The sequence below is a fragment of the Xiphophorus hellerii genome, chromosome 1 (assembly GCF_003331165.1).
Source record: "Xiphophorus hellerii strain 12219 chromosome 1, Xiphophorus_hellerii-4.1, whole genome shotgun sequence".
NCBI classification, from domain to species: Eukaryota; Metazoa; Chordata; class Actinopteri; order Cyprinodontiformes; family Poeciliidae; genus Xiphophorus; species Xiphophorus hellerii.
The window spans coordinates 10,026,359-10,046,012 of NC_045672.1; the positions used below are offsets into that span (position 1 = coordinate 10,026,359).

The 19,654-nt window shown below is 36.8% G+C and overlaps 1 protein-coding gene across 1 annotated transcript in view; it reads right to left on the reverse strand.

Moving 5' to 3' along the window:
- Positions 1–19,654, reverse strand: part of sema3bl (sema domain, immunoglobulin domain (Ig), short basic domain, secreted, (semaphorin) 3bl) — a 63,924-nt gene that overhangs the window by 41,291 nt on the left and 2,979 nt on the right. The window contains exon 2 of the mRNA XM_032570882.1: positions 1,929–2,089. Within this exon, the coding sequence (XP_032426773.1) occupies positions 1,929–2,089 (161 nt within the window). The remainder of the gene's footprint in view (positions 1–1,928; positions 2,090–19,654) is intronic.

Consider the following 19,654-nt stretch of genomic DNA (forward strand, 5'->3'; position numbering starts at 1 on the left):
AGTATGTGATATATACTTTTCAGTGTATTTCACTTCTCTACTCACACATTCAGGTTCGTGTCAGTCAAGACGTTTTTTTTTACTTGTCAAAAAGTGAACATTCACACTCATGCATCTGTTGTTTCTGCTGCTTTCAGGAGCGCAGTGGGGATATCCGTTTTAAAAAGTTACCTTTGTTCACCACAAACCATTTATGGAACATATGTAAAGGCTGCACTATTGTAAGGTACAGTATGAATACATGTAACATATGCAGCACATTTTCCCTTCAACCAGTCTGGAAGCACATGTTGGTGAAATTAAATCTTGTTTTATACTGAACTCATCAATTTCCCTGAGGACTTAGTCTTCCAATAAAAATAAAAAAGACTTGCATGCTATTCAGTACAAGTTTCAGGACTCCACCAGTAGTACCTCAGCACAGTTTTATTTACTCATCCATGAAATAAATTATATTAGATAAAGAAAACCATCTAACATAGGATTTGAATCACTTACTGCAGTATATGTATAACATGTGTCATAATATACATGTTTCATAAGTTTTATTATTTTAAAAGTTTGAAAAACTTAAACTCTGATCTGACAGAGTTTAATCCACTAATCTTCACCTCTTGATGGCCTTTTACAAGTAGGACATCTGTGGCTTGTTACTTGATTTTCATTTTCTTGCATACATACAAAATTTCTACATGAAATTTGTCATAATTTGTCAGATACAACCACAGGTTTTAAGGTATTTTTATAGGATTTTGTGTGACAGACGAATGAAGCTGAAAGAAAAGGATACATGGTTTTCCCAATGAGTTCAATAATTTCAGAAATTTGAAAAAAATTTGAAAAGTGCTGCATGCATTTTGTATTCAGCCTCTCTGAGTCAACACTTTAGATCCACCTACACCTGCAACTACAGCGCCATGTCTTTTCGGTTTTGGTGTAAAAAGAGCATTTATAGAACATTATCCCTGCTTACTCTTTATCCGGTGTCAAGTGTGGTTAAACTTGATGTTACTTCTCCACTTCCTATTGTGCAATACTTTGCACTGAACTATCAGATACAATTTCAGTAAAATACATTAAAGTTTTTCTTGACGTTCAAGGAATTTGAAAACATTTCAAAAACTTTTCACATTCATGCAAAAATGTTACATTACTGTATGGCTTTGACTTTAGAATTGGCTTGACAACAGTTTGTTAGTTGTCAAGCATGATTATGTAATATATGATGAATATTTAAACATCCAGACTCTTTTTAGAAGAAGATCTGCTACACAGTTTAACCTTCCTTGTATCTTTGCTGTTAGTATATAACAATAATAACTACTGAAATGATTTATGAGGAGCTTCCCCTTTACAGGTGTTCAGGCATCAGGAGAAAACATAAAATTTGACATAGAATTGGCTAGAAGGTAACTATTCATAGAGTAAAATAACATAATGCTAAAGATATACAATGTTTATATGGTAAACAGAGCAAAGGAGGGATTGATGGACAACAATAAATTTACCATGAATCTGGGATTCTGCCATCCTTTGCTGTTTATCTGTAAAGTGATCTTTTGTTGAATTATGTTTAATATTTTCCACATTTTACCTATGATGCAACTGCACTAATATTAAATGATATGTCTGCTCGGGGTTGACCCCCCACTCCCTATTTGTGCATGATTTATAGCAGAGTTCACTTAAACAGATGTTCTGTATAGAAGAACAGTTCTGGGGGGAAAAAAATACTAAACCCACAGTGTCTCATTACCCTTATATCATCATTCTACAGAGTGAGACCAGTTGCAGAATGACTGCAACTTATAAATAAGTGACTCAATGTGTATTAAATATGCAATACTATGTCAATCTTTACAACAGAAAACTTGATATGAACAAAAATATCCTCAACACAATCTGTCTAAAGCATACTGAAACCTCACCTCTTTGGATTCACTGCTGACGGGACTCAGCATGAGAGAGTACAGGACATCTTTACCTCCCAGAAAGAGCCGATCACGGTACTCATCAAGAAGGACAGCGCTGAGTGAGAGCTGGCCGTCATGGCCGCTAAAGATGGACGACCTGTTGGTGGACAGCAGGTCTGTAGAGAGAGCAGAGAAGAAAAAAAAAGTTAGCTGGAGTGACACGGTTTGTTGTTTTGTTGTCCCTGTTGAAGGACAGAGGGACACATTTCATCACATGAAGAGTTTTCCCAAGCATCAGTTCCTGCTCTCATCACAGTGTTTGGAACACAAACATGCTCTCAGCTTTTGCAAGGAAACATGGATGCAATTATCTAACAGTTCAGCATATGATGCATCTTAGTTTTGGGGTTAAAAAGTTAAGTATCAAGCACTGAAACAATTTCCAGATGGTCCTCTTATATCATCTCTTATTTTTTTCATATTTCCCCATTTATTATTATACTACCTTTATACTTCAACTACCAAATGTAACATATTTCCCTTGGTCCTACCACAATCAAACACTCTTTTTTCAGAGCCATCAAAATAGTCTAATTTAATTCCTAAGACAAAAAGTGTGCATTAAATAAAAATAGATACTTATCAGGTGACTGTTTCCATTAAATATGTAAGTGCTGTTGCTTTGCAGACCAAATCCCAACTTTCTGTACAGAGTTTGAATTTTCTTCCCAAGTATGCAAGTTCAGTCAGAGTACTGCAACTTCAATTTTCAGTTGTCATGTTCCAGAGTGTGAGAGTAGACGTATACAATGCCAACATGTAGTGTCAGTAAAACAACATCTTCCAATCATCCACAAGTCTTTTTGTTTTAAAGTTAATATCTGTCATTTATGTACAATACAAATAATAATTTAAAATCTAGCATTTCATATTGCATCAACCATACAGTGAAGCCCTTAAACACTTTTTAACACATTTCACATCTGTGTCTTATCTCATCTTTTCGGCTTGCCTCTTCTCCTTAACATTTTGACTCCTTCTCTTTTTGTCAAGGTGAAGACATGAGGAGAAAAAAGTTGCGCGTGAGAAGATGTCAAGTGACTGTCAAAGCCCTGCTGACGGAGATGCGGGTCTGAATCGACTTTCTGCCCATCTCTCATCACTCATCTGTACCACTCGCTCGCTCAACCCAATACACCCAGGCAAACATGCTCATGCAAACACGGGGATTGTAAAAATGGCGCTCGAGTCACTCAGCACTCAGCAAAGCATATTGACAGAGAGAAGCTCGAAGACCCCGTCACACCTTGTCCGTCACTGCGGATCTGTTTTTAGTAGAGATCTCCATTCCTCAGCCTCACAAAGGTCCAGAGACATCAAACCTTTGCTGTAGGCTCATATTATTTTATTTATTTATTTCCTATCAATTAGCTTGTTTTAAAACACTTGATTTAGTGTATTAGCTGTCTGCCTTGTACCTCTGTGCAAGCGGCTCATTTGGAAGAGTCTCTCCAGCCACCACCAATTATCACAAGGTAAATGCAGGTATAGAGACTTGTAAAAGTAAACATTGCACAAAAAGTAGAGAAAGTTGTTTGGTCAATGTTATCTTTGTTATATTGCTTCTTAGCAACAAATCTGTTACCACTGCTTAATTTCCCTTGAAATGGGGCAACATTAGGGAAAACATATCTGCGAGCAAGAGTTGATTACACAAGTTGCTCCCATTAAAAAAAAAAATCCAAATCCTGCTTACCATTGCAAAACAGCTTATTCTGTAATTTACTTCATAGGTGTTATTTATTGGTTTGGATGAAGACATGATAAGACATGAAAACAGTAAAGATGTATAAATATTTCAGCAAAACACTGCAACTGTTGGCAAAGAGAGACCTTGTTAACCTTCTGGTGTAACAAAAAAAAAAAAAGAAGCAAAACTTGAGGTTTTAAGTGGATAAAAGTAAACGTTCAGCATTTGGTTAAAACTTATATTAGGGTGTGATGTGATAAATCAAATCAGCCAAAAAGAACAAAAAAAAAAAAAACAACAGAAAAGCTAGTGCATACATGAGAAGTGGTTGCTATTATGTTGTGATAATGGCATTTCACACATTTCTAATAAGTTTCTTATATACATATACTGTATATATATATATATATATATATATATATATATATATATATATATATATATATATATATATATATATATATATATGTAGTTCAAAGCAGCTCAATTAAAATTGCTATCCAAATACCAAAAACTCTAGAAACGTCCTATCCTATGTAATTGGATACCAATTACAAAGACATACATTATAATAATTATTTCTTTATTAATAATTATACTAATATAATAATATATTATGTAATTATTGTATATATAAAATATATATCTAAATTTTTTTAGCTATTTTTTGTGATTTGCATAGCAGTGCATAACTTGCTATGGACTATTTAACTTATTTATTATCTTGTGAAAAAAAAGTATAAGCTACATTGGTAATTTGTGTCCATACTGTATTTATCAAGTATGATGAAGCAATAGATCTTATTATTTATGTTTAAATTATGATTGCCATTATTAATATGCATAAAGTGGAGTGTATGTTCTTTTCACAGTTATATATATCTTGTTTTTCGCCTACAAAGACATAAATTATAATAATTATTTCTACAAAAACACCCTCGTTAGCCAGCAGTGAGAGGAAGGCTTTATAGCTGCTGGCAACATAATAATGAGGATAAAGGAAGTAGGGAGGCAACAGGGATTTTCACAGTAGGAACAAAGCGAGTTAGAGCAAGGACAGGAAAATTGGGAAGAACAGAATGATAACGTGGCTTTTGATAGCAGCAGAAAGTCAGATAATAATGAGCAGAAAGATAAAGACGTAGAGGAAATCCGAAAACAGAGAACTGTCTAAAGGATTTATTGGAACTCACAACATGAATCATACAGAAAGACAGAAAAGGAAAGCAATATTGACCTTACTTTGCCTCTGATGATTTGTCACTGCCCTTTTATTCAGTCATTGAGTTTATTTCACATATAGTTTTAGGGCTTACATTTTTATAATTCATATAAAATGTAATTGTGCTGAAGGAAAAAATTACCGTATGCCTTCACAATATCAGACGTGTATGAATTTTAGGTATGTCCAAGTATCAATAAAACCTCAGTGTTCTTTTAAAGACCGATTCAACATCTTAGATGTCTATGAATCTCTTCTGTGTGATCACACACGAGAGACCTCAAATAAAGGACCATAAGTTATGTGGCACATGAGTGGAGTTCAGTATTTTAAAGATTGAAGACAGTATTGCTGTTGGCATTTTAATGATCTGGATCCACAACCTTCCTCTGTTCTTGGAAAAGACATGCGATTACCTCAGAACGTTGAACATTTTCCATCCATCTTTCTGGTGGTTGTTTTGGATTGCTACACATCAGTCCGTTGTCATGTCATCTTCAAATGTTTATGGCAGATTCTGGCATAATGCAAAATCCCAAGTCTTAATGCAGAAGATTTTAGAAACATATGAAAAACCGCAAACCGTTTATGTGCTAAGCAGGCAAGTTTATTACTTCTATATAGATAAACTGCTGGTAGCATATCTTTTAGATTTAACTGTTCAAAGGAAGTATTTTTGTTTAACAGTAACACTTTGCCTAATGTAACACACTGTGAATGTTGTCTGCAAATATAAAAAAAAATACATGTGAGCACTTTATGTACTGGATTTATAGAAGATTAGGCTTCATTGCTAAATGTTTTGGATGATCCATCTATTTACCTCAGTGCTTAATTAAATGCTGTGTCTCTATGTAAACATTTCCCTGCAGATATACAGTTGTTGTCAGTCAAAACAATACAAAGACTGTCAGGTATGTGTGGCATGTTTCAGAAGATTGTGAGAAACAGTTTTTTTCACCAAAAACACAAACACTGTTGCACATTTTCCAGCTGATGAAACATCCAGAAGATTAGCCATGGAATGTTAATATCCTCATCCCACTGTGTATCTGCTGTGTATTTCCGAGGCATAGGAGGATATGGTGCCTTATGTGAAAAACACTCCAAAAATCACCTCCGTATGCATCTGACACCATAGCATATGCAATTTGAGCTCAGTCTAAAACAGGCATGCCATGCATTTTCTGCAGGATTAATGTCCTGAGAAGCCATATGTACTGCACATATTTTCATAGTTTCCTATTATCTCATCTCACAAATATTTGACCACTTGGGAGCAATCAAAATGCATTGAACTTTTATTCCTAGATGGTTGTTTGGTCTTTAAATATGAAAACAAAGAAATGACACTGTCACAGATAAAGTCATTTGATGGTTGAAGCTACAGTATGTAACTTTTATTAAAAAAAGAAATACAGTTTGAACATGTTTGTTTTACTGTTACTGTCATGATGGCGAGGTTCTTGCTGAGTTGACTCCACTTCCAGTACCGTTTACCCTCAAAAATGTCTCATACTATACATACAGTGCAGGTGTGTCATACTAGAAGTATGAGACATGTTTTGCTGCTCTTACTTCTCCCAGAGCTCCCAGTGCTAACTAGAAACACTTAGTGCTGTCAGTCGTGCCTGTGTGAGTTGCTTCCTTCCCTCCCTGCTGCCTTCTCTCTCTGTTATGATACAGCTTCTGCCTTTCAGCAGAGCCTGTCATGAATGCTAAGGCTAGTTAGCATTGCCACCGATGACGGCGGATGAAAAGTTTTTCTGTAATGGTGACGTGTCTCGCTGCAATTTCCACATTTAGGAGCACGTTCATGAGGTTGATTGACAGCGCCAAGTCCCTTCTCCTGTCTCTGATTGGTTGTTTTTGACCGGGAGTGATGCATTTCTTCAGATAGCAATAGTACCACTTCGAGGAGAAGGAGAAGATTGATCTTTTCACAGATTATCTGTATCATATTATACTGTCACAATATGGTGATAGTTTTAGCACAGGCAAACCTTAAGGCAAAGAGAAACTTGTGGTTTGCACAAACCCACTACTTGTATAAACATTTGGTTAGTATGTTATTCACAACTTCCTTAAAACATCCAGTTACCTCCTCTTGAATGCCTTATAGGAGAGGACATTAAGTGGCTCCTTAATCCAAACTCATGATGTGTAACTTTCATCTTTGTGGCATTTGTATTTATCCTAAACTCATTTGGAAGCATAAGCAAAATCCTCTTTAAAGTCTCCTTCTCTCCGGCTCCACCTGTAAATTTCACAAATCACTGATATATACATGTCCCTTTCTAACCAAAGCAAAAAATGTAAGCACATAAAAGTACATTACACACAGACACTAACACAGGATAAAAGGTGAGTTAACAGCTTCCATCTGTGGCTTGTTATCACTCCAGCAGCTCAATCACTTCCCTGCTGAAGTCACACCATCGTCTAACATCTCACAAGCCATATTTCAACTCCTGCTGACTTTTCTTCTGCGCCTCTCTTCCTTCAACAATTCCCTTTTTCTCGTCTCCATCACGCTCACATTCATCCTTAATTCCCTCTCGTTATTTCTTGTCTCTTGAAGTTGCTTTAAATGTCATATCTGTAGTTTCATCTCTCCTGCCTGTCTAGATGTCGCCCCAACTTTCTGCCCTTTGCAACCTGATCTCTTTTCCTCCTTTGTGCCATTTTTTTTTCTTCAACCATCTTTTGCCTATAGACCATATATAGCTGCAAAGTTCTGACAGCATCCAAGGTGAAACATCTGTCTTCAATGTGTATCGTTTCCCCGCAGGCAGCGGGCCAACGCTGCATCCACAAACAGCAGACGTGCCAAACCGAAGCGACAGGCGAAGCAGCATCTGGTTTCACTGTGTCCAACCTAAGCTTTTGCATCACCCCGTTGTGAGATCTGCGGAGATGTTTATGCAGTAATTTATGCAGCGTTCTGCTTAGTCAGCCTGGCCTGGTGAGATGCCTGTCAGAACTGGCGGAGGGACATGTGGACGTCTTATTCACTTCTGCGGTCTGCGGTTTTTCTTTGATGTGGGAGCTTACAGTGATTTCACCATTACGCAAAGAACAATGAAATGTAATCAAACTTCTGAATGAGGATTAGAAGAAATGAGTTGTGATGAAAATGACACCAGCAAACATTTGAGTTTTCCCTTAAAATGAAGTTGGAAATGTTTTCTCTGGAAACTCTTAGCCGCAGCTGATTTTTTTTTCCATCCTTCCTTTGTTTGTATAATCATTTTTCTCTGTGTAGGTGTCCCAGAGCTGTTATAAATGATTTGACAGTCCAAAAACATGCAGCTTAGCATCTCTGCTGACACTAGAGTTGGTTGTTTTGTATCCTGGATTCCTATATTTTGGATGACAACCAAATGCATTTAATATTAGTAATATTGGAAACTGATTAAATGTCTTCCCTTCAACTGTTTAGAGGACTTTCCAAAGCTTTCCCATATACAGAAAAGCTGCATCATTTTCAGAATGACACATTTAAAAATGTTAACGATCAAACAATACTCCTGGCTTTTGAATTAGCTTTTTTATTATGACAATAAATAAACTGTTACAAACATTACCCTGACATCTGGTAAATGACTGTATTCTTTGTGTCATTGTTTGTCATGCTTGGGGTTTTAGCTTCTTGTTTCGATCTTATGTGATTTATTCTGAGTTTGGAAACTTGGCTCCAGATTTCTCAATCTCCACATTGACTCTTAGCTCCTTGTTTTCCTCACCTTCTGCATTCCCAATCAGTTCAGCGTCATCCACTTTATTTTATTTTATCTCATCTTCCAGTATATACTTCGTGTACTTTGGATTTTATTGTCATATTTTTGAATTTCCCTATTTTTTTCTCTTTTTTTGTACCATCGAAGATACAGCATCTTCCCATGTTCCTGCACACGGGTCCAAAACTATTTATTTAAGCTGTGACACTTTAATGAATTCTAAAAAAACAGCAAATAGGTATTTATGAGTCCATTTTATAGGTTGTGTCTAATTTGATTTAAACGCAATTAAAGTAATTGTCTTTAAAAACGTCTCAATGTCCAAGGAGGAAATTCTGTAATGCCAAAAAAAAACAGTCTAAGAAATACTTACTTATTCTAAAAGCAAAAAGGTAACACAAAACTCTTAATCGTGCGCTGAAATCTCCAAAGTACAAATTGTTCAGAGGCACAGTGTAAGCTGTATTAAACCTCAGACAGGTTTACACCCATGCATATCTACACCTGCGTGATTGCTATCGGTGTTATCGTTGGCTTAGAAAGAGAAAGAGAGGGGGACACATCTGAAGCCTATTAGACCCCCTGCATTTCAAAATGTAAGCCAGACCCATGCCTCGCATGAATAAATAGGTCCCTGGTTCAGCCACATCTTTCCACATCAGAGCTGACAAAATTGGCTGTTTCTCTAAATATTACTCCTCTACGTTTAATAGTCTTGAGCTCTGACATGCAAACACACTCACGAAGTTTCATTAGACTCATTACACTGCTGACTGACTTCCCAGGGTATCATTAGATCTCGGTTGTATATTATTGCAGAGCTGTCAAATATTTCTGGAATCTGCTGTGTGGACTAAAAACACTGCACACCCTTCCACTCCTTTTCATTCTTCTCTCCCAGGTTTTGTATTACCTTCCATCCGATACTTGCCCTGCTTGCATTATGTTAAGGTGTGTTTCGCAGAAGAAAAAAGTAAAGCATGCAATACTTTTTTGCTAGTTCTAGTGTTCCTAAATATACATGTGCAGTGCATTCTACAAAAATATTTCTTGATTAAGCTCCTCCTGCATTGTTTTCTTGCCATGTTACCAACAAGGTTAGTCTGTCTTGAAAATAATTTCTATAGAACTCTAAATGAGACCAAATTAAGCATTTTCCATAAAAAAAAGGCCCCGTCACATTGATAAAGTGTGGGTCACTTATGCTGCACCCCATTTTGTATGAGGCATGCTTATTGGGATGAAGGGTGTAAAAATGTGCAGTCAGCCACGGTATAGAAAATGTTACTGAACTAATGTTGGAATTATTGTTATGTTGAAATAATCAAAAATATTTAAGTTTCAATGATAAGTTAATGTCTGAGCTGGCTGTGGCATCAAATAGTACAGAGGTTGTTTTTTTTATATTAGATTACAGCTTCAGACATAAAACATTCTTTTTGAGCTGCAGTTGTTTCCAGAGAAAATACTTCTGTATTCAATGAGTACCAGAAGAACACTGGACTTAGATCATTCTGCACTGATAACAGGATTCTTCAGTACACAATTTTGAGATTCGAAGACTTTATTTGTAAAAACTAAAAACTAGAGCTCGTTCTCTTTGTTTAGCCCACAAGAGTCGAAAACGTGCCTTGTGACAGCCTGTCAAATATATAGAATCAAACCTCCAAACAACAGAAGTCAATGGGCCTGCTTATGAGGTCATTTAAGGTCGGCTAGTCTTGTTCTTCATTCAACCCAGAAAGTAGCCATTAAAATAGATCCTGTTAAGTCTACAACTGCTGACAACATTTAGCATAAACAATTACATCAAATTTCAACCTACGTCTCCATCATTCATACACATTTTTATATGAGCAAATTTGTAACTTTTTAACCACATTTTTATCTTGTTTGTTTGGATTGGAAGTCTTTGCTGCATCGATTCGGTGAAGACTGAATCAATAGACGATTCAGTATGTGTGTCTGTTCAACAATAATGCTAACATTGCAAAATATGGTGAATATGGTGATGAGAATATTTTACTCTGACATTTTACTCCTTAAAGTACATTGTCTTTAGTTTTTTTTTTTTTTTTTTAAATGATGTCAGATGTCATTGTTAAGGACTCGTGCAGTTGGCATAAACAGCTGTAAAACTTCAGCAAACAATTAGTCATTAAGGTTTCAGGGAATTGAACTGGCAAGAAAACAGCAGCACATATAACTGATGACAGATTTAATTAGGAGATACCATGCCAAGTTGCTCCTGCTCCTTGCGGGAGATGTCGCATGTTATTATTCATCTTAACCAGACACATGAGATCGTTTAACAACAACAACCATAACCACAAAGAGAACCATAACCACAAATGAAAAGAAGAGTTGAGGTTCTTGTCTTTTCTGACTTTTAATGTCGTAATCGCCTGCTATTTTTATTACTCCCTCCGTCTATCTTTTTCTATATTTTTCTATCAGTTATCCTATATTTCTTTCCCCTTCTCTCACACACAAAAGAAGTGCTGACGAATCCGTCTGTCCTCTAAAGATGCTTGCTGTTATTTGATCTTCTCTCTCTCAGGGCGAATTGACACACAGCAGTAGGATGTTGCCTCATCCTCCTCTATAGAGTCAAACCCACCATCCCACACAGATTTACCATTCTCTCTTCCCTGATTTCATCATCATCATAATCAATCTTCCTTTCTCTCTCTCCTCTCTGGATTTGGTTCTACCCATCCCTCTCCTTAACCCAATCTAATCCATTTTCCTGCTCTTTATATCTCCTGCCTCTGCCTTTATTCAACCACTCTTCCTACCTCTCTTTGAAAACGATTTAAATTCCAGTCATTATGAACCTCATCCCAACTCTATCACTGTCTTTGAACACCAGTCATTTTATCCCCCAGGTCCTTTCTCTCAATTTCCCTATGAAATATACCTCCTAACCTCTACATCATTCTCTTCATAATCCACTCTTAAAAGCGACCAATCCTCCATTGTTTCCCTGATTTTCTTCTTGGACTTCAGTCTTCTAATTAACAACTTTACTCACATCCTTCACTGCCGCTTGATCTGAAGCCTTTATTCTGTCAGTGAAATCTGCTTTCATGTGCTCAGCCAAATCACCACCGGCCTCATACACACACACACACACACACACGCACCCCTACACACACACACACACACCCCCACACACACACACACACACTCACGCCAACTCAAAACAGCTCAAAGCAGATGCATGTGATATTCCACTTTCTCACTTCTTAGGTTTGGCTAACTCTTAACTATAAAAGTTGAAACACACTTTTAATTGCAACCAAATCTGAAATCTGGTGTTAGCTTTTATTTCAATTTATTATGATCATAAATCATTTTTAATTTCCTGGCCAGCAACATATTCCCTATTATTGACATCTATTTCGCTTGCTCACTTGTATCTCTGTGTTTTCTGTGAAGGTCTTGCAACCTGTCCAAGCGACATTTGACTAGTGGTTTTATTTCTGGCCATTATTCAAGACACTGTAAGAGGATTTTGTTGTTGTTGTTTAGAGGGGGCGGTGGTTCAATTGTTGCAGAGAAGGCAAAATGGATTCTTTAGAGATTAGCTTAAATCAAATAAAGGCTTGAAAAAGGAACAGTCTGTGTAATTAATCTATATCATGAGTTTTACTTACTGAAATAAATTAACATAATGCATGTTGTATTATATTAATTGAACATGTCTATGTACTAGTTTGACTTGCTCTTTCACATTAAACATCAGAAAAATTCATCTATCCTTCAAAACCTCAACAGAAAGGAGTGTCTAGAACACGTGTCAAACTCCAGTCCTCAAGGGCCGCAGTCCTGCAACTTTTAGATGTGCCTCTGCTGCGCCACACCTGAACAGAATAATTAGGTCATTAGCAAGACTCTGGAGAACTGATCTACACAAGGAGGAGGTAATTAAACCATTTCATGCCAGCGTTTTTGTACCTGTGGCACATCTAAAAACTGCAGGACAGCGGCCCTTGAGGACTGGAGTTTGACACCCCTGAATATAAAAGTTTTGATTAATGGTTCAGTTCCTCACTTTGTGCTTTATGTAATTGAAAAAGTAGTACACCATGATAATCATGGTACAGTACAGTCCCTTTTCAGATGCCTCTGCAGAACCAATTGATTGCTAAATAAAAGAATGTTTTTGTTTCCGTGTTTGTAACTTTCTCCATCATCATTCTGTTTTTCATCACTTCACACTGGCTCTGAGCCAAAATGCTAAATGGCTACATAGGACTATAAAACGACATGAGACAGAAAGTCCCACTCTGTTTTGGTTTATCTGTCTGACCTTTAGCGTATGTCATGGATAAATTAATGCTACAATTATGGTTAACAAAAAAATCCTTTATTTTGACCAATATTAACCTAGTTGCATAACGTAATTCTGTTTGGAAACAGAGTGCACTTGTTGCACTTTAAAAAAAAATTGAGTGTTCAGATTGTAGCCGTTAAATGTAATAGTCAGATTTTATTGTCCATTACATTTTAACCTGAAATTAAAACACAGATTTGGGTAATTTCACATTTCTACACTCTAATGGCACAAGTCTTTGATATGGCTTCTGTCAATTTACTGACATTTTGTGGGGAAGCTAGGGATGATCCAGCCAACAGATTTATTTCAATCTGGGGACCATATGGTCTCTCTGTGAGTCACTAAAGAATTACACTTTGGTTTGAAAGCCTTCCAGGTTTCTCGTTTGCACATGGACAATGTCAGATTCAAAAGAGAACATCGTTTTATTTTATAAACTGATTTGGGTAAATTGCCTAATTTACCTCCATTCTGAGATTTGACTTTTATGTCTGACACAAGTCTTTACTTAAACTGTGGGCTGATTTGTTATGTCAGTGATTATTGAAAAATAGTGAAAAAGATTCTGGAGGTTCTAGATGGGCTGGACTATGTTGTGTTTTTTTAACTTTGGCTAAGAAAAGTTGCTTCCCATTTGACATCACAAATTTTCCTGGCAATTATTTTGGATTGTTCTTCAAGGCGCTTAATTATATTCCAAGAATATGATGACAGTAAATAACATGAGTTTTTTGACAGATATTTGAAAACAGACACTGAAAAACTTACAGTAAAAGAAATAAATCCAATTAAACAGCTAATGTCACTTTTGTTGAGGATGGCAGACACATTTGGTAAACCAAATCAGCATTGACTTTGCAAATAGTTATATCATTATAAACGTCTGATCCTATCCTGTTTTGAATGTTTAAGAGATTTTAATTTTTGCACAACAAAATATAACTAACACTGTAACACTAGAGTATCTGCTTTTTTAGTGCCTTAAAGACATGATGCAATGAAAAAGTAATGCTCCCAAAATGCCTTAACCATTTATCAAAGTAGCTTGATCATCTTGGATGCCAGATGCCACAGATTCTTTTGGAAATATAGAAAAATGTGTCCATATGGATACCACAGCTCTCATATGGCATGCTGCTGCACGTGTGCACCAATGCTACAGAATTAATGTAACTGTGACAAACATCACAAATGTTGCACAGCAATAAGGTCATGCTGCCTTGTTAAAGTGAAACATAAGAAATCCCTTATTGTATGAATAGCTCACTAATTATCTAGCACTTCAACCACTCAAAGAGCATAAAAAAATTCTACATAGTTGATTGGGTAATGTGAAAAATTAAAGCAAAATGGTGATGTTATGTTATTTTTTCAGCTATGTATACATTTCATATCTGCATTTCAACGCTCTGAAACTGATCTGAAACAAATCCACAGTAAGAGTCAACAAGAGGGTCTTAGCATGATGTACTACACCGGCAAGCATGTGCAGAAACTGAAGAACTTTCTAACAACTCAAAACCTCCAACATTTGAAGACAGATAGTTACCAGGGAGCTTTTGAGAGCAGCTGAGAGTGAAGCTGGTGTGTTTCTTTAACTTTAAGGGTGGGGTAGAGTTTAGGGAGATTAGATAAATACTTTTTTTAAGTTTTGAACTCTCCTTGCTCAAGGTCTACTACTGTGATGTGTATGGTTCGTGTTAAATTCACCACCACGCTGAGGACATTTAGGTTGTTGTTGGCTACATGTGCAGATGAACTATGCACACCCTTTTTTCTTTTTAAATAGCAACTGAATCACAGTGGACAGCCATACATATTTACCAATGAAAAGAGGTGGAAGGACTAGTGGGACTGAATGTACACATACACACGCACACATGCACGTTTCACATAGTGTTTTACGTTTACTTGGGGTCCTTAGTAATCTGCATGACAGATGGTCAATGCCACATTGTTGGGACATGAACTCTCAACCTTTGCCTGTCAAAGGGACCAGTGTTCCTCAGCATTCAGGTTGGCTCTTCTTTCCTCTGCTACTGTCATTCCTACACTACTCTTTCAATCTCCTACATTTTCCCTCCTTTTTATAAAACCTTATCTGCAGCTCGCTATTCATTCAGTCTTCTTGTTCTGATGTAAACCCACACAATAGTTTAAACTGCTTCATTTTTGCACCTCTCTCAACTATTTATTTTAGATGTTGTTATACAGTGTTGTTTGAAATGTAAAACAAAAGATTTTCTTCCAGACTCAGAAATAGCCTAAACTAATATCAGCTTTTATCTGCCTTTATTCCTCACTGGGCATAAAAATAAACCATAACGCAGCAACATTTTGATGAACTGACAAAGTTAATGAAGTTAATGGGCGACAGTGGCTCTATGGTAGAGTAGTCGTCTTGCGATAGGAAGGTTGTAGGTTCGATTCCAGCTTCTCCTGCTACATGTCGATGTGCCTCTCGGCAAGGCACTTAACCCCCAATTGCCTATCAATCTGCGTATCGGTGTATAAATGTGTGTGTGTTTGTGAGTGTGACTGGGTGAATGTGACTCTAGTGTAAAACTGCTTTGAGTGCTCAAAAATGACTGGAAAGGCGCTATATAAGTTCAGTCCATTTAATGAAGGTATTTATGCTGTATCCAGCATCAAGAAAGCAGTCTGTCTTTTTTTTATTTTGTTTTGTTTTTAAGGAATGAAAACAGAGAATAATGAAATACCTGGAACTTGATGAGCAGGAACTTTCCATAGTTAAGGACAGAGATTTTAGAAGTTCAGAAGGTCAACATGCACAAGGAAAGTTATTCAAAACCGGCCAAACTGAAATCAACCAGTACATCTCTGCATTTAGAAAATTAAACAATTACACAGTCTAAATGGTTGTTAAAATCCAAGGCCGATTAAGTTTCATGGTCATAGTTCATTATAAGTGCTGCAATAAATAAATGCTGCATTGTCTGCGTTTTGGCATTGCTGTGTTCACATAAAGTTTGTTTAAGATTCATTTTCTGAAAATTTCTCCCAACATGAAATAAACCAACACATGCCATCTAAAATTAATCTTTTTGGTTATGGAAGAAAAATAACTTGGAACAACTGACCAGGATTTTAAGGTGAGTTAAGGTTTTCTTTGCCAAGTTATGGGCTTCATTTAATTTTTTTGCCAGCATCACTGCTGGCAAAAAGAAGTTGCCAGCAGTGATGTTTATTTTTGGTAAGCGTTGTAATTAAGTCCCCAAATAATACAGAAAAAGAAAAGATAATCAGTTTCTGAGGATTCTGTAGTTCTTTTTATGCAGATCTCCTTGTTGTGATTTATTATTATGTTTTCCCACCTTTTCTTCTCAGCTTCAGATACAATACTTAAGCTGTTTTCACTCAAGCTCCCTTTCCATCTGTCATCTCTGATCTGACTGTGTTTGTCCTCAGCTCTCTCCCACATTCGGTGTCGATGTTGTTGTCTTCAGTCGCCAGGCTGCCATCTGAGAGCCGTAACAGGAGAAATACTGCTGACACTCCACACAACTGACACTCAGATGTCTACATCAGATGCGTAAACCCTGAGTGACTGCAACAGTGTCACGGAAACTTTAAACAAACACATTCAGCAGCTCAGTAGACACAGATGTCAGTCTGCAAAGTCTTAAATAAAAAGGCTCAGGAACACAATTAATGAGGCTCATCATCAACAGCAGCACACAAACCAAAGCATGGCTGATTCAGAAGCAGTAAGCCAGCAAACCTAAATTCCCTGACAAGTTATATTCTGCTTTCTCTATACTTTTAACACTCTTGCTCTTCACCACACAAATTATAACATCTCACCACACCAAGTACATACATATTGCATATTACTGTCACCAGCAGATCCACAGACCAGATGAGTGAGACATCTCATGAAACCTGCATGGTTCTGTAATAGGAAACTAATAACAATGGTGTGTTTACAGTTTTTAAATAAATGGCCAGCACTAATAACTTGAGCGCTTTGAGCTCAGCTATGTCTCAGCTATGCACCGTCTTTTAATTTAGCGCAGGTATCAGGAGTCACATGTATTTACCAAGTATATAAATCAGTCTTACTTCAGTGTAACTTACAAAAATGAGCATATATTTTGTATCTTCTAGGAAAACCCTGTGAATCTGTTCAGTCAAACAGTGAGTTTGTTGTGATGTATCATGTTAAAGGTGCACAGTGTGTGTTTGCAACACCAGATGAGCAATTTGGGCTCATTTGCACAAGAAAATACAGAAAGTCTGGGAAAGATGTGTAAAATAAACTTAATTCAAAGCTGTAGGTATGTCCTAGTCTGTCAGTTTCCTGATGTATGAAAATCAACACAGATTTATTTTACTTTCAAGGCATGTTTTCTTGCCTTTCTGATTTTGATGAAGTTTTTCACAACAGACTCGTTGTAGCATTACTCTAAAATTAAATTTAGCTATACAGTATAATGTTTCTAGTTTCATTTAGTTTGATACAAATCTTTGGGGTGTGAATATCTGCAGCGCTAGGGATTTTGTGAAGCATAATTAATTCTTAACATTGGATTTTTTTCTTCACTATAGTGGGGTTTATGTAAATCTTTAACAGGAGGCAATGCAAATACATATAACTGTACATATTTTACTGTGCATATTGTCAATGCCTGCCACTAAATGTCAAAGTTTCTGCATTTGTACATTCAAGAAAATGCTTTGCCAAATATATCAAGCCAACCTTTAAACAAGCTCTCATTTTGCCTTTACTATCGCTCTGATGATAAACCTGATCACTATTTATTGGGGTAACTTTCTGTTTGCCTGATACTGGCCTGATGTTTGGTCTGCCACCTGCTGTAAAAAGCAGGAATTGCATCATCATTACAGTTTGATATGAGGACAGACCAGTGTAATGTCTAAATTATATTCAGATCTGGCAATTCTTTCGTTCTGCTTCTGCAGAACATAAACTGGTGTAGTTCCATGTATGACGATGCCAAAAAGAGGTTAAGAAAAGACAATGGATCAAAATTAGAATTAAGCAATATATTCTACAAACAATAAGTTCATTTGAAAATTCAAAAAACAATAAACTTATTTTTCAAAATAGGACACCTTGCTTTAAATCAAGGAATAAAACTATACCACACATCAGGTTTCTTTACAATTCTGTTTTCTTTTTATGTATTTAGATTTTTAGTAATTATATTGTCTAATTTAGGTTTTTATGCACTTGACCAGCCCCCCTAATGTTTTATTTTAAGCAACCAGGTCCAAGTGGACCTAGAGTCTTTCCTCACAACATTTCTTACAGCTGAGACATCAAAAAAGAAAAAGATTGAACCAAGCCAGTTGGCCCCTGGATTTGGCTGTCGACTCTCCCAACTTTTCTCTCACCATTTTTCTTCTTTTTTTTATTATTCTTTCATATCAGGTCTAAGACAGTACAAGGTTTGGAAGCACAAGTCAGCTGAACTTGAGAATTGCAGACAGACAGACAGACACTGCAATGAATGATTGCAGAGAATGAGCTGTTACATTATTCACGGCGTAAAAGAGATGGATGAAGACGGATGGCGAACGGACAAAGAAAAGAGCTGAAAGATGACAGGGCAAGAGACGCCCTGCATTCCAGCAGGTCTGGGGTCTCCGTCTGACTCCTGGTGACGGTTTTCCCAGCCCTGCTGCCGAACAACTCGCGCCCAGCGGTAACGGCGTTCGAGCAAGGCCAACTGAGAAAGCACACTCATTAATTCAAAGGGTGCAAAAACAAACAGACCCCTTCCTTTTGAAAACCAGCGCAGTTGGATTAAAACAGGACACTGATGTGAGCCTTTGAGTTTTCAAGTACGCCCCCCTGTCTCCCCCCGCCTTCAGTGAGACAAAGTGAATATTGTATTGGACAGAATGTGTGTGTTTAAGACCGTGGGTGAGCTAAAAAGTAGACACAGACACTGTTTGAATGAACAAAAAAGGGAAAAAATAGAAAAGTGAAACTGAAGGATGCATTATTACAGGGAGATAATCAAATATGAACTCATGAAATGCATAGAGAGGTCCGGTTATGTGCTTGACATATAAAAACTATGTAATTAATATTGAAATTGTACATAATCAGCTTTAAATTGAGTTAAAAGATATTTACCATCTTTATGGGATGACAGAAAAAATTTTATGTAAACAGACCTCCAAACTAACTTTTTTTTTTCTTCAGAAAAGTCCAGCTTTACTAAAAGTGAAGGTGTCAAAAATGTAAATCACAACAAAGGAGACACAAAGCACATGCACTCATACGGCTTAAGTGGAAAAAACACTCGTCTTCCTGGTTCAACCTCAAACCACTAATTGATTGAAATGAGATAATGATGCCTTTTCCTTCCACTAAATTACTTCCACATCCTCCTGGCAGCGCAAACACCCCGAGTGTTTCTGAGAATTAAAACTGAGAGCGAGGCAACTAGTGAAACATATGCAAAATGATGAAGGTTTGAAAACAAGAAAAAGGCATTCATTAAACAGACAAGGAATACTGGAAGATAGGAGGAGATCTACGCATAAAGGCTACAAAAGAAGAGAGCTAATGCTAGGGGGAATAATGCATGGGAGGGCAAACTGAGAGGTCAAAGTAAAGGTCAATGAGACAGGAAGCAAAGAGCTGTGTGGTCACTAATGAGAATCTTCAATGCAAGAGCTCTTCCCACACTC